We start from the raw sequence: 12,506 nt of genomic DNA on the forward strand, positions 1-12,506 counted from the left end.
TTTAGATACAGTAATATTTTGGAAATACCACAGGTTAGAACTATCTCAGGTGGAAAAAAATCTTTTAGTTTTGCTGCTGCTTCTTTGTGGAATAGCTTACCAGACCATTTCAGGACTGCTTCTCACATTTTAAGAGTCTTGTTCCGGCAGTCCTGGAGTGGAACGGAATGTTTTTGCGAGTCTGCCTGTAGATAATTTCTGTTACAATATTTATGCTTTTTATGCTGCATTAACAGCTTGCATTGCAACTGAAATTTTGTTTTATACATTTTAAAATTTGAAAGATTTGAAATTTTTACTTTATAAATCATAAATTAAAAAAAAAAATATTTTTAACTGCAAATTTAAAAAAAAATTGGTGCTTCATATATATGTTCTGGTATTTTGCAAGATACATGGATATGCTATTTGCTTAGAGTTAATTTTTGGTGCTGCTTTTTATTATTTATTGCATGATACTGCATGCCTTGTTTTATTTGTTATTGCATATGTTTATATTCGGTGAAAAGCTCATTTGAGCTTTATATGTTTGTATTGTTTGTCAATATGCCGAATCCAAATAAAGTTTTACTTACTTACTTACATGGATACCCTACTCACACTATCATTTTCCATGTTCAATGGACCGTGAAATTGGGTAAAAGTCTAATTTAATTTTGGCATTAAAATTAGAAAGATCATACCATAGGGAACATGTGTACTAAATTTCAAGTTGATTGGACTTCAGCTTCATCAAAAACTATCTTGACCAAAAACTTTAACTTGAAACTCGCACTTTCATTTTCTATGTTCAGTGGTCTGAACCGTGAAATTTGGGTCAAAAGTATAGTTTGGCTTTAAAATTAGAACGATCATATCATAAGCAACATGTGTACTAAGTTTTAAGTTGATATTGGACTTCAGCTTCATCAAAAACCACCTTGACCAAAAACTTTAACCTGAAGCGGGACAGACGGACGAACGGACAATCTAATTAAAATATTAATCTCTGATTACGTTATACTACATATGAGATCTAACAACTATCCATATGAGGTATAACGTAGTCAGAGATCAATATTTTAATTAGATTGGACGAACTGACGGAAGGACTGTACAATGGACGAACGGACGGACCCACAGACCAGAAGACATAATGCCCCTCTTCTATCATAGGTGGGGCATAAAAATACAGACAGCCATTCCTCTCGGTCTTATTGATAATATCAAGAGAATTGATAACATATCAAGAACCGATTCTATAAATAACATTTTGGATACAATATAGTTTCTAAAACTGATCGTAAAAACCGTTCTTATGGGAGTTAAATAAATTGCAATCAAAGAAATTTCAGTCGTAGGAACAATACAAATATTTCGGACATTTATTACTATTTAAACAAAACAACAGTAGACATAATCTGTTAACAAAGCTTTCGGTTCTTTGCCTGTTAATAAATCACATCAAATTTGATTTCCAACACTGGCATATTCCATATTGCAGACCTAATTAGATATGATGAGATGTGGTGTAAGTGCCAATGCAACAACTCTCCATCGAATTTACAATTTGTTAAAGTAAATCATTATAGGTCATAGATATAGGAAGATGTGGTGTGAGTGCCAATGAGACAACTCTCCATACAAATAACAATTTAAAAAGTAAACCATTATAGGTTAAAGTACGGACTTCAACACGGCGCCTTGGCTCACACCGAACAACAAGCTATAAAGGGCCCCAAAATTATTAGTGTAAAACCATTCAAACGGGAAACCCAACGGTCTAATCTATATAAACAAAACGAGAAACGAGAAATACGTATATATTACATAAACAAACGACAACTACTTCCTGACTTAGGACAGGTGCAAACATTTGCAGCGGGATTAAACGTTTTAATGGATCCAAACCTTCTCCCTTTTTCTGAAACAATAGCATAACATCACAACAAAGAAAAACATACGATAAAATATCAATTGGGAGACTTAATTCAATCAAAAAACGTATGATTAAACAATGAACGAATAAATTTGATCTGCGATATCTGAATACAAATGCACAGTTAATTAAATATTAGAGACAAACATTCATGACCAAAAAGCTAATAAACAAATTCAAACACAGGACATGACTGAGAAATATTTAACCAATCAATCAATATAGTACGCTTTTCATCACGGGGACGGCTTAGCAAACACCGAACAGCAACATATAAAGGGCCCCAAAATTGACTATTTTAAAACCAATCGTTAGTAAACAGGAAAACCAACGGCATAATCTATGTATACAAAATGAGAAACGAGAAACACTTTAAGAACCGCATACTCAATTTACAACCACCGAACATCAGGTCCCTGACTTAATACAGATGCAAACATATGCAGCATGTTTAACCGTTTTAAAATAGGTAGCAACCGTAACCCTTACCTGAAACATTAGTGTAACATTACAACATAGAAAGATACACTATAAAACATTAATTGGAATGGCTTAACTCAATAAATGAGGGGGGACTCCGGGATCAGGTGTTTTTAAGCTCGGGATTTCGGGATTCGGGAATTTTTTTATTTTTTTTTGGATTTCGGGACGTCGGGATTTACTTTATTTAAATTCGGGACCTCGGGATTTCGTGTTTTCAAGCCCTGGATTTCGGGATCAGGACCCCTCCTATCCCCCCTCATAAAAAGACATATTAACAAAAACAAGTGAACATACACTGAACTAAGTATGAAATCGTTCAAATTTTAATTGCATATTACTATTCTAAGCTGTTTCTCAAAATTCGCTCTGAAGATAACAAAAAAAAACATTTGATTAAAAACAAATATGTCAATAAAGGTTTTTGATTTTGTAAGTATTAACGACATTTTAAAAAAACTATTCTGTTAACGAACAAATTATTTGCAATTTTGATAATACTGAAGTCCCTCTTATTTGTTTTGTTTATAAAAAAAATCTATCTGGAAACATATGAATTATTAATTTCTTTTTAACGGTTACCCATTCTGACATCGGACTCGGACTTCTTTTAAACTGAGTTTTAAGAACTTTTACTGTGCGTATTGCTGTGTGTTTGTTTATTTTCATTGGCTAGAGGTTTAGAGGGGGGTTGAGATATCACATTATGGTCATAACATATTTCTCCCCGCCGCATTTATGCGCCTGTCCCAAGTCAGGATCCTCTGGCCTTTGTAAGTCATTTATGTTTGGTTTTTTTAATTTTAGTTCGTTAACATGTTTCTAAGTTTTAGTGTGACGTACATTTTCACTTTTTGGATATTTTTCATCGTCAAGTACATTAGAATATATACAATTTTGTTTGGATCACGCTCATCATCACGTTCTTGTTTTGCTTTTTTTAATAAATTCGTCGCATCTTAAACACTCTCCTCTATTTACATCTTTTATATCTTTCATTATAAAAAAACATCAACTTCAATTTCAAAAGATAATAAAAGATGTTTGGTCGAATAAATGTAGTATCACCCCCAGCGTATTTGTTCTAGACGTAGTGTTTCGATTCAGGTGCAGCATTCATCAAAAGAATGTTATCTGATGCCAGTTGACCAAATGTCCCTAAAATCAGGGATCAACGAGACTCGTTGAACTCAAATTGAAATCGCTAATATTCTCTGAAATGTTACTTAATGAATTCTTTGAAAGTAGACGATGGAGTTTAGCCGGCCCGTACAAAGCAGAAGGAATCGGTGGATAACGTTCTTTAAAATAAATTTGTATTAAAATCCTCAATTCTCTTATTATCAATCGTATAGTTTACCTATACGGATTTTATTTGCATTTTGAAATAAACCCCGCCACTTTTTGAGATTCAAACTAGAGGCTCTTAAGAGCCTGTGTCGCTCACCTTGGTCTATGTGCATATTAAACAAATTACACAGATGGATTCATGACAAAATTGTGTTTTGGTGATGGTGATGTGTTTGTAGATCCTTATGTACTGAAATTCTTGCTACTTACAATTTTCTCTATCTATAATAAACTTGGCCCTTTCGTTACAGTTGAACATATTTTGTAAAAATTTACAAAAATTTACCAAATTAATGAAAATTGTTAAAAATGGACTATAAAGGGCAATAACTCCTTAAGGGGTCAACTGACCATTTTGGTCATGTTGACTTATTTGTAGATCTTACTTTGCTTAACATTATTGCTGTTTACAGTTTATCTCTATCTATAACAGTATTTAAGATAATAACCAAAAATTGCAAAATTTCTTTAAAAATTACCAATTGGGGGACCGCAACCCAACAACCAGTTGTCCAATTCATCTGAAAATTTCAGGGCAGATAGAACAATTTAAATGCTTGTCAGATTTGCTTTAAATGCTTTGGTTTCAAAGTTATAAGCCATAATCTACATTTTACCCCTATGTTCTAATTTTAGCCATGGCGGCTATCTTGGTTGGTTGGCCGGGTTACCGCACATATTTTTTGAACTACATACTCTAATAATGATTGTGGCTAAGTTTTGGCCCAGTAGTTTCAGAGGAGAAGATTTTTGTAGAAGATTACAAAAATTTACGAAAAATTTGTAAAATTGACTATAAAGGACAATAACTCCTTAAGGGGTCAACTGACCATGTTGGTCATGTTGACTTATTTGTAGATCTTACTTTGCTGAACATTATGATGTTTACAGTTTATCTTTATCTATAATAATATTCAAAATAATAACCAAAAACTGCAAAATTTTCTTAAAATTACCCATTTAGTGGCAGCAACCCAACAACAGGTTCTCCGATTCATCTGAAAATTTCAGGGCATATAGATCTTGACCTGATAAACTATTTTACCCCATGTCAGATTTGCTCTAAATACAGAGATATCAGCCAAAATCTACATTTTACCCCTATGTTCTATTTTAACCATGGCGGCCATCTTGGTTGGTTGGCCGGGTCACCGGACACATTTTTTAAACGATGATTGTGGCCAAGTTTGGTTAAATTTGACCCAGTTGTTTCATAGGAGAAGATTTTTGTAAAAGTTAAAAGACGATGACGACGACGGACGACGGACGCAAAGTGATGAGAAAAGCCCACTTGGTCCTTCGGGCAAGGTGAGATAAAAATGAAAGGTCAACTCGAATTGTACAAAGTTGCCAAACTACTTGATAGAATCAACACTTTACTAACCTCTGTGTTTGGGACGAAATATTTTGATCACAATTTGATGTCCTAGACTATTTATTATTGTAATGTTATTGTTTTGTAAGACACACACTTTAAATTTATTTAGTATTTAGAAGTCGCATTAAGAAAGATCGCATACATTTCACATTTTCAATTCATTTTGATTTAGCATAGAGTTTTAGTTTATGTTTTCAGAATAAACACTTTTGATTATCATGGAAACAAAAATCACTGCTTTACATAATTTTTCAATGATTTTACGGTTTTCACCTATAGTTCACCTATTCATTTTCAAATTTTTGTGTGTTTTACTGGCAGACAATAAGTGATTTTTTATAGAATAACTTAGATTATTCCATATTGATATAACTTTAATAGGGTTTTCTATATATGAATCAGATTTTGAATAAATAAGCATATTCACCGAAGGAAAAAGTTTATTCACCACACAAAATGTCGCATACTTTTACATGTATAATTTTGGTAAAAATCCTTTGATGTACAATTGGTTTTGGTAATTACATTCCATTACATGTATACATTTCTCTCAGAATATGGAATAAAACAATTACTGTCTTTTGTTTCGGCAAGGAATATACAATTCCTTGGTTTCGGTAAATATGTGGTTAAATTGACTTAAAAAACTGATATTCACTTCGGCCTCCATTGCCTCAGTGTATATCAGTTATTCAAAAGTCAATAAAACCACATATTTACCTCATCAAAAGACTGTAACTGTATAGTTTTGCAGACTAACAAATATCCAACAGTTCATTAAAATAAAGTTATATATAAACAGTCAGAGCTCAGACATAAATAAGTCTAAATCTGCTTTTGACTCATAGAGGTCTTAATTTGTAGATTCAAAGATTTGTCTCCATTTAATTTAAGACAATTTATGACTTCAATAACAATGAATAAGTCCAATTAGTTTTAATCAAGAAATACATGTTTTTAACCTAAATTAAAGAATTGCAAATATTGACTCCTACAAGTCCATAAGTTAACAAAAGTAAAATCACAAAAATACTAAACTCTGAGGAAAATTCAAAACGGAAAGTCCCTAATCAAATGGCAAAATCAAAAGATAAAACCCATCAAACAAATGAGTGCCTCTTGTTTGGTCATGGTGTTACATGCACGTCTGTCTGTTTATTTTCGACATATGAGTTTGAATTCAATGAAATATTGTCTCTATATTTAAACTTATTTACATTTGGGATTGTTTTCCCCTTTGTACATTGAATAGGATTAGAGGGTTGTAATTGTTAACATAAGGCAATGCAAGCAGTATCAGCAATCATAGGCGGATCCAGGGGGGGGGGGCTGGGCCCAGGCCCCCCCCTTTCGTGGGAAAAATTTGGTTGATTATATAGGGAATCATTGAAGCATGACTGGAGCGGGCCCCCCCTTAGGTCAGTCAGCGGGCCCCCCCTTAGGAAAAGTTCTGGATCCGCCACTGGCAATGTAGTGCATTTAATATGTGTATTTTGTCACATAGCTGACTCATTGATATACATGATGCATTTCCCATTTTATTCTGACATATTGTTTTCATTTTCTGTACATTTGCAGATAAACACTGATAAATATGGCCACAACCAAGAAACCTATAGACAGTAGACAGAATGATGTTGTTCTAAAACTACGAGTCAAAGAGGTGAGATACAATTGTTCATACTGCCAAGAAAAAGTGATATTTTTGTCATGATTCATGTTTATTTTGGTGTGGCATAACTAAAGAAAATTTAAGTAAAATTTAAGTTAAATAGCAAAAGATATGGGCATTACCGAGTTTTTTTCATCTGTATAGTTTCAGATTCATAATTGTAAATGTTTCTGTATCTATACTTTGCGAAATACCAAATTAACACTAAAAAAGCTACATCATTTTAGTAAGTGATTATTCATTTAAGGAATAATTCAGGTTTTAAACCTTAACCTTGAATAGGTATATAAGCAGTGAGTTTTGCCTGCCTTCCAATTATTTTATTTTTGAGATGTAATTGTCTGATATTTGTACAATGCACATTTGGTTGTCTAACTAATTTGCATCTACTTTCTTTTTTATTTTCATCTTAAGTTTCTAAGTATTGTATTTCTAGCTTATTATGAGCTCTTAGTTTTAAGTTCTCAACAGTTGCTGTTCAACTTCCGGGCTGATATTAATTCAGTGACAGACCTCCAAAAACTTCTTAGTTACAAATGATTGTAAAATAACTGGGTTATTTATTAAATTATTGTTTATGTGGTCTTTAAAAGTTCCTGTTTTATGCAATGAAAGGATGTTATTTTTGGTGTCCAACTCATCATGCTCATGGTGAAAATAAGCTGAAAACTTGAGTACAAAAATGAAAATAAATCAGTAAAGCAGACTGTAGTTATATATATATATATATAGTGATACCATTTTTCAACTCCATGATTTTTATTTTCTCAATGTCATTGGTTTTCAAATATCTCTCAATAACCACTGAAATATTCTAATTGGTCTCCAGTCATTGATGAGCTTACGTTGATCTTTTGGATTATAGCTCTTCATCTTTTATATATACTTTGGATTGCAAATATTTTGGCCACGAGCATCACTGAAGAGACATGTATTATCGAAATGCGCATCTGGTGCAAGAAAAATTGGTACCGTTAATTTTGTTACCAGATATTGGTTCGAACAAATTGAACAATAAACCTGATTTTAATTGTTACTTACAGCTTGAAGATGAGGTAGCAGGTTTGAAAAAGAGGCTTGACGAATTACGAAAGGCAAAGAATACAACCATCACAAAACGAGAACAAAAAGTTTTAGAAGTTGGATTACCATTTGGAAGAAGGCAAGGGAAACATTTTTAAATTCAAAATATTCTTCAGTTTTAATTGTTTTGAAGAATCATGTTATAAATTATATACTGTAAAGCGGGTTATTTTCGCAGGTATAAAATTTCGCGACTTTCATTGAATAAAGTGTACAAAATATTTTGGCAGTTATCAATTTGGTGGATTCAAAACTTTTATCAATACCCTTGCATCTACACTTTCAAATTGGTGGCATTTATTTTTGGCTATTTTGTTCTACCGGCGGAAATTTACACCTCCATGAAAATAGACTGCTATACGGTATTATAAAACATGTCATGAAATTCTTTTTAACGGTACCATTTACTTGAATATTTAAATGGTTCTGGAGTTGAGACCTTGTGTTTTCATCATTTAAAGCAAATGTGAACAGTTTAAAGACTGCCTCCCTCTCCCAAACCTCAAAAACAAAAACAAAATCAATACTTTTATATACCCGAATCATTTACAATATGTACCATACAAAACAAATCTGACAAACCCAAGAAAGCAGTATGTAATTCATGCTTACAGCAATATATTGTATTTTATTTCTCTCATCTGGTATCATATACAGAGACAGTAAAACAACTGATACAAAGAAACCTGATAACACAGCAAAAAATAAAGAACTTGAAGAGAAAAATAGAGAGATTGATGAACTGAAGAGAAAATTTGCAGAAGAAATGGAACAAATGAAGAAAGATTTAGTTGAGGTTAGTTATATCATCTCGTTTCCTTATTACACACCATGATTAGTTTGTAGTAGTCAAAATATAGATACCAATGTATCTGAAGTTTTCTTTGTGTTATTTATCATTTGATATTTTAAGTTCTTAAACTGCATTCATTCTGTGTCAGAAACCTATGCTGTATCTAATATTTTGTCACAATTAAAATTCAGAGCTGTACCTAGCTTAAATGTTATGTCCATACTTGGCCCAAATTTTCAATGTTTTGACCTCTGTGGTTGTATCAAACTGGGCCCTGCAGAGAATTTTGTTAGAAATGTTTCTTTAAATATATATGAGATCTATAGTAAGGTAAATATTTGCTCGGTATTTGCTCCAATACCTTACAGATTTCAATTTACCATGGGTCTGAGATCTATTATAATGACAATTCAAAATGTTGTATGAGTGATGTAAAATAGACCAGTAGTAACTATCCATCTCAGTTATACCTTTCTTTTCAGTATAATACACTTGTACTATGAAACATTTTAATTTTAGGAATATGCATGTGACCATGATATAGAAATAGAAGCTCTCAGGAAAAACATAGCAGAATTACAGGGAGATAATGCAGCATTGGTGGTAGAGAATGATGACCTCAATGAAAGAGTTAACTCCCTTGTTTATGATCTCAGTATAAAGGAGGCTACATGGTGTGATAATGAAGAGAAAATGAAGATTGAGGTACTCATTGCTTTGTTTTACAATCTCATTAAAGAGGATATTGAACAGATATATCATGTTAAGGAGGGGTATTTGTGAAAAATACCAGTCGAAAGAATGTTAAATTTCAAGAGCTGTAAGGCGAGGGAAATTCATTCTCAAAACTGGTATTTTTGGCAAAAACCCCTCAACAACATGCTATATCTGTTTAATAACACCGAATGTTAATGTTCAAAAACGCGTTGATGATCGTGACATTACAAGCGTCCAGTCGAATAGAGTTTTTTTTGGCAAATACCACGGCAGAGAGGGTAAAAAAGGCATATCCTTTTTGCATATACCCCGGCAGCATTAAAAAATGAACGATATTCATTTGATAACATTAAATTGATGAAAAATACACTGGCTATCAACCAATCAAAACCCAGAATTCTTACATAAGGTGTAAATAATGTTTAAAAGTCTCTACAATAGTAAACGGCTCAATGCATGCATGCTAAATCTGAAGAGATTAAACAATCAAAGAAAATAATGCACTATGCTTTTAATGTATGTTTGCCAACTCATGTCTATCAGATGGACAATTGAATTGGAAAAATAGGGTTTTATTTAATGTTGATAACTCAAAATAAATTTATCTTTTTTCGTCAACCTTATTCTTAAAAAAAATGCTGGCTACAGTGAAAAAAAACCCTGTCAAAACCTTAGTACTTTGACTAGAAAACATTTTAGAATTCATCTTTTCCTTTAAATATAGTGACGGTACCCATCTAATTTTTTCTAGGCCAAGCTTTAGAGATGTTTTTAAAGTAAGACCTACATATACCTGTGAACTTTTCAAAATTCCCATGGGGGTTTTGCATGCAAGATGGCTGTCATAGTCATAAAAAACCTTCAAGGGGGTCTTCAAATACATTTTAATGTTGGTTTTTGGCTTCTTCATACTTTTATAAGCTTAAAGTCATTGTAAAACTAATTGTGTTTTGTTTAAAATTGTGGACAAAATTGCTCTTTCAAAATTTTAATTTGGGAGCTTCCATTGGGGAAATCCCCCCCAAATAGTGACAGTTGGCAGGTATGCCTACATATTTAGTTTAAGACTAAAATCTCAAAGCACTTCTGGTAAAATATTTTGATTTTACATTAATTTTAAATTTATTTTTAATACAGTTGAACTTTACTTCTTATACATTTCATATGTAAAATTCACATAATTATTTATTGCATAGAAGTCAAATTTTTCAAATGATTATATCGTATAAACAAGCATTAGACCTATCTTTTTATATATTTAGTACTATTATGAATTACCTTTTGTTAAAAAAAACCATCATTTATTAAGGTGTGAACGTACCTGTGCTATGATTGTCTGATGCAGTATTGATTGTATACCTTGATGTTGATGGATGTTATTGATTATTTAATTTACAGATGCAAAAAACTTGGGGTGAAAAATATGCTGAGTGGATGCAGAGAACAGAACAAAAACTTGAAGAACTTCAACAAGCTAACACTTTATTGTATGTATACAATATGAATCAATCTTGTTTGAAGTTACTTTTAAAATACTGAAATAGTTTATTTTCTATTGACCAATTATGAAATTTTTTCACAGCCTAGTATTATCAAGGTACAAGCAGGCTGTATATGAACCAATTATCTGTTTTTTTTTTCTCTCAGTCAAGGAAGCTTAAAAAGTGAGACGTAGGCGTGGTGTCTCTGGCGTCAGTGCTTGTGTTTACAATGTGTTAGTTAGTGATTAGGTCTAGTGTATTGGGGAAACAACTACTGGTAGGTAAATGCCATTTAGTATGCAGTGTATTAGCATTGGGTCATCTCATTTTCATATATAGATTTTTTACCCTGAACCATAGTTCCTTGACTTTGAATGTTTTGCATTATTTACAAGATGGCTAATTAATGAAGTCAATGATATTTGGTATTCAGTTGTCTTGGCATTTGCAAGTCTCATTTCCATGGAGATTGTATTGCCCCTACATCCTTATCATGTTCCATTAACATTAGAAACTTTTACATAGTTTACAAGTTAAAGTTTTTGTTAAGGTTAGTTTAAAGGAAATCACTTATGATAAGTGAATGATATTTGGTATGCAGTTTTATAAGCCTTCAACATTTAACATTTTCATGGAGGATATTCCACCCGACACCTTCAGTCATGGCATATTGACTTACAATGATTTGTATAGCTTACATAAAATTGAGAATGGAAATGGGAATGTGTCAAAGAAACAACAACCTGACCATAGAACAGACAACAGCAGAAGGTCACCAATAGGTCTGCAATGCAGCGAGAAATTCCCACACCAGGAGGCCGAGGTGTCCTTCAGCTGGCCCCTAAATAAATATATATACTAGTTCAGTGATGATGAAGCCATATTAAACTCCAAATTATATACAAGAAACTAAAATTAAAAATAATAACCAAGGCCAGAGGCTCCTGACTTGGGACAGTGCAAAAATGTGGTTAAACATGTTTATGAGATTTCAAATGTTGAAATACAATGTATCACCATTTCAATTTGAACATTTGCATTATACCGTCAAAGTTACAAAACTTGAGACATATCTTAGTGTCAACAGTTATTCTGCATATTAATTTTGCTGAATGACAATAAGAAGCTGTTTTAACAATAATTACAATAAACAAGCTATAACGTTATCTCATGTGGCAAGCAGGTGACATTGTATAATATATAAAGTAAATCAGTCTTATAATTACTGGCAAGCAGTTCTATGGCCAGGGGGGGGGGGGGGAGTCAGGTGCTCCAGAAAGGTAAACAGTGCCTGCTCTACATTTGGCACCTGTTTTGTTGCACATGCAAGTAAAATCTAAATATTTGTTTGGGTTTTGGACTCATTGAAATATATCATTCAATAAGTCATGGACACATTTCAGACGAGGATACCTTAGAAATAGAGATGATGTACCTCATTTACCTGGTAAGCATTTTATAAGACAAATTCCAAATTTTGTTAACTGAATATCATCACAAGAGATTTACACATGTGTTATGGGTAGGCAGAAGGGACTTTGACAAAATATATTTGATTTACAGTGTTAGCATTATACATCCAATTTCACAGCATCTTCACTGCCAACTAATGAGTTTCTTCACATACCTTTGTG

At 32.6% G+C, this 12,506-nt stretch overlaps 1 protein-coding gene across 1 annotated transcript; it reads left to right on the plus strand.

The window, feature by feature from the left end:
- Window positions 1-5,104: 5,104 nt before the first annotated feature.
- LOC139524393 (uncharacterized protein MG328-like) lies at window positions 5,105-12,319 on the plus strand (the record flags this gene model as incomplete). Its single annotated transcript, XM_071319164.1, is given in 7 exon segments — window positions 5,105-5,207; window positions 6,705-6,789; window positions 7,842-7,960; window positions 8,539-8,677; window positions 9,194-9,379; window positions 10,790-10,878; window positions 12,276-12,319. Coding segments are annotated over 6 exon segments (646 nt in total), but the record flags the coding sequence as incomplete, so codon positions are not given.
- Window positions 12,320-12,506: the final 187 nt, after the last annotated feature.

Source organism: Mytilus edulis, chromosome 5 (genome assembly GCF_963676685.1).
Source record: "Mytilus edulis chromosome 5, xbMytEdul2.2, whole genome shotgun sequence".
In the NCBI taxonomy this organism is placed as follows: Eukaryota; Metazoa; Mollusca; class Bivalvia; order Mytilida; family Mytilidae; genus Mytilus; species Mytilus edulis.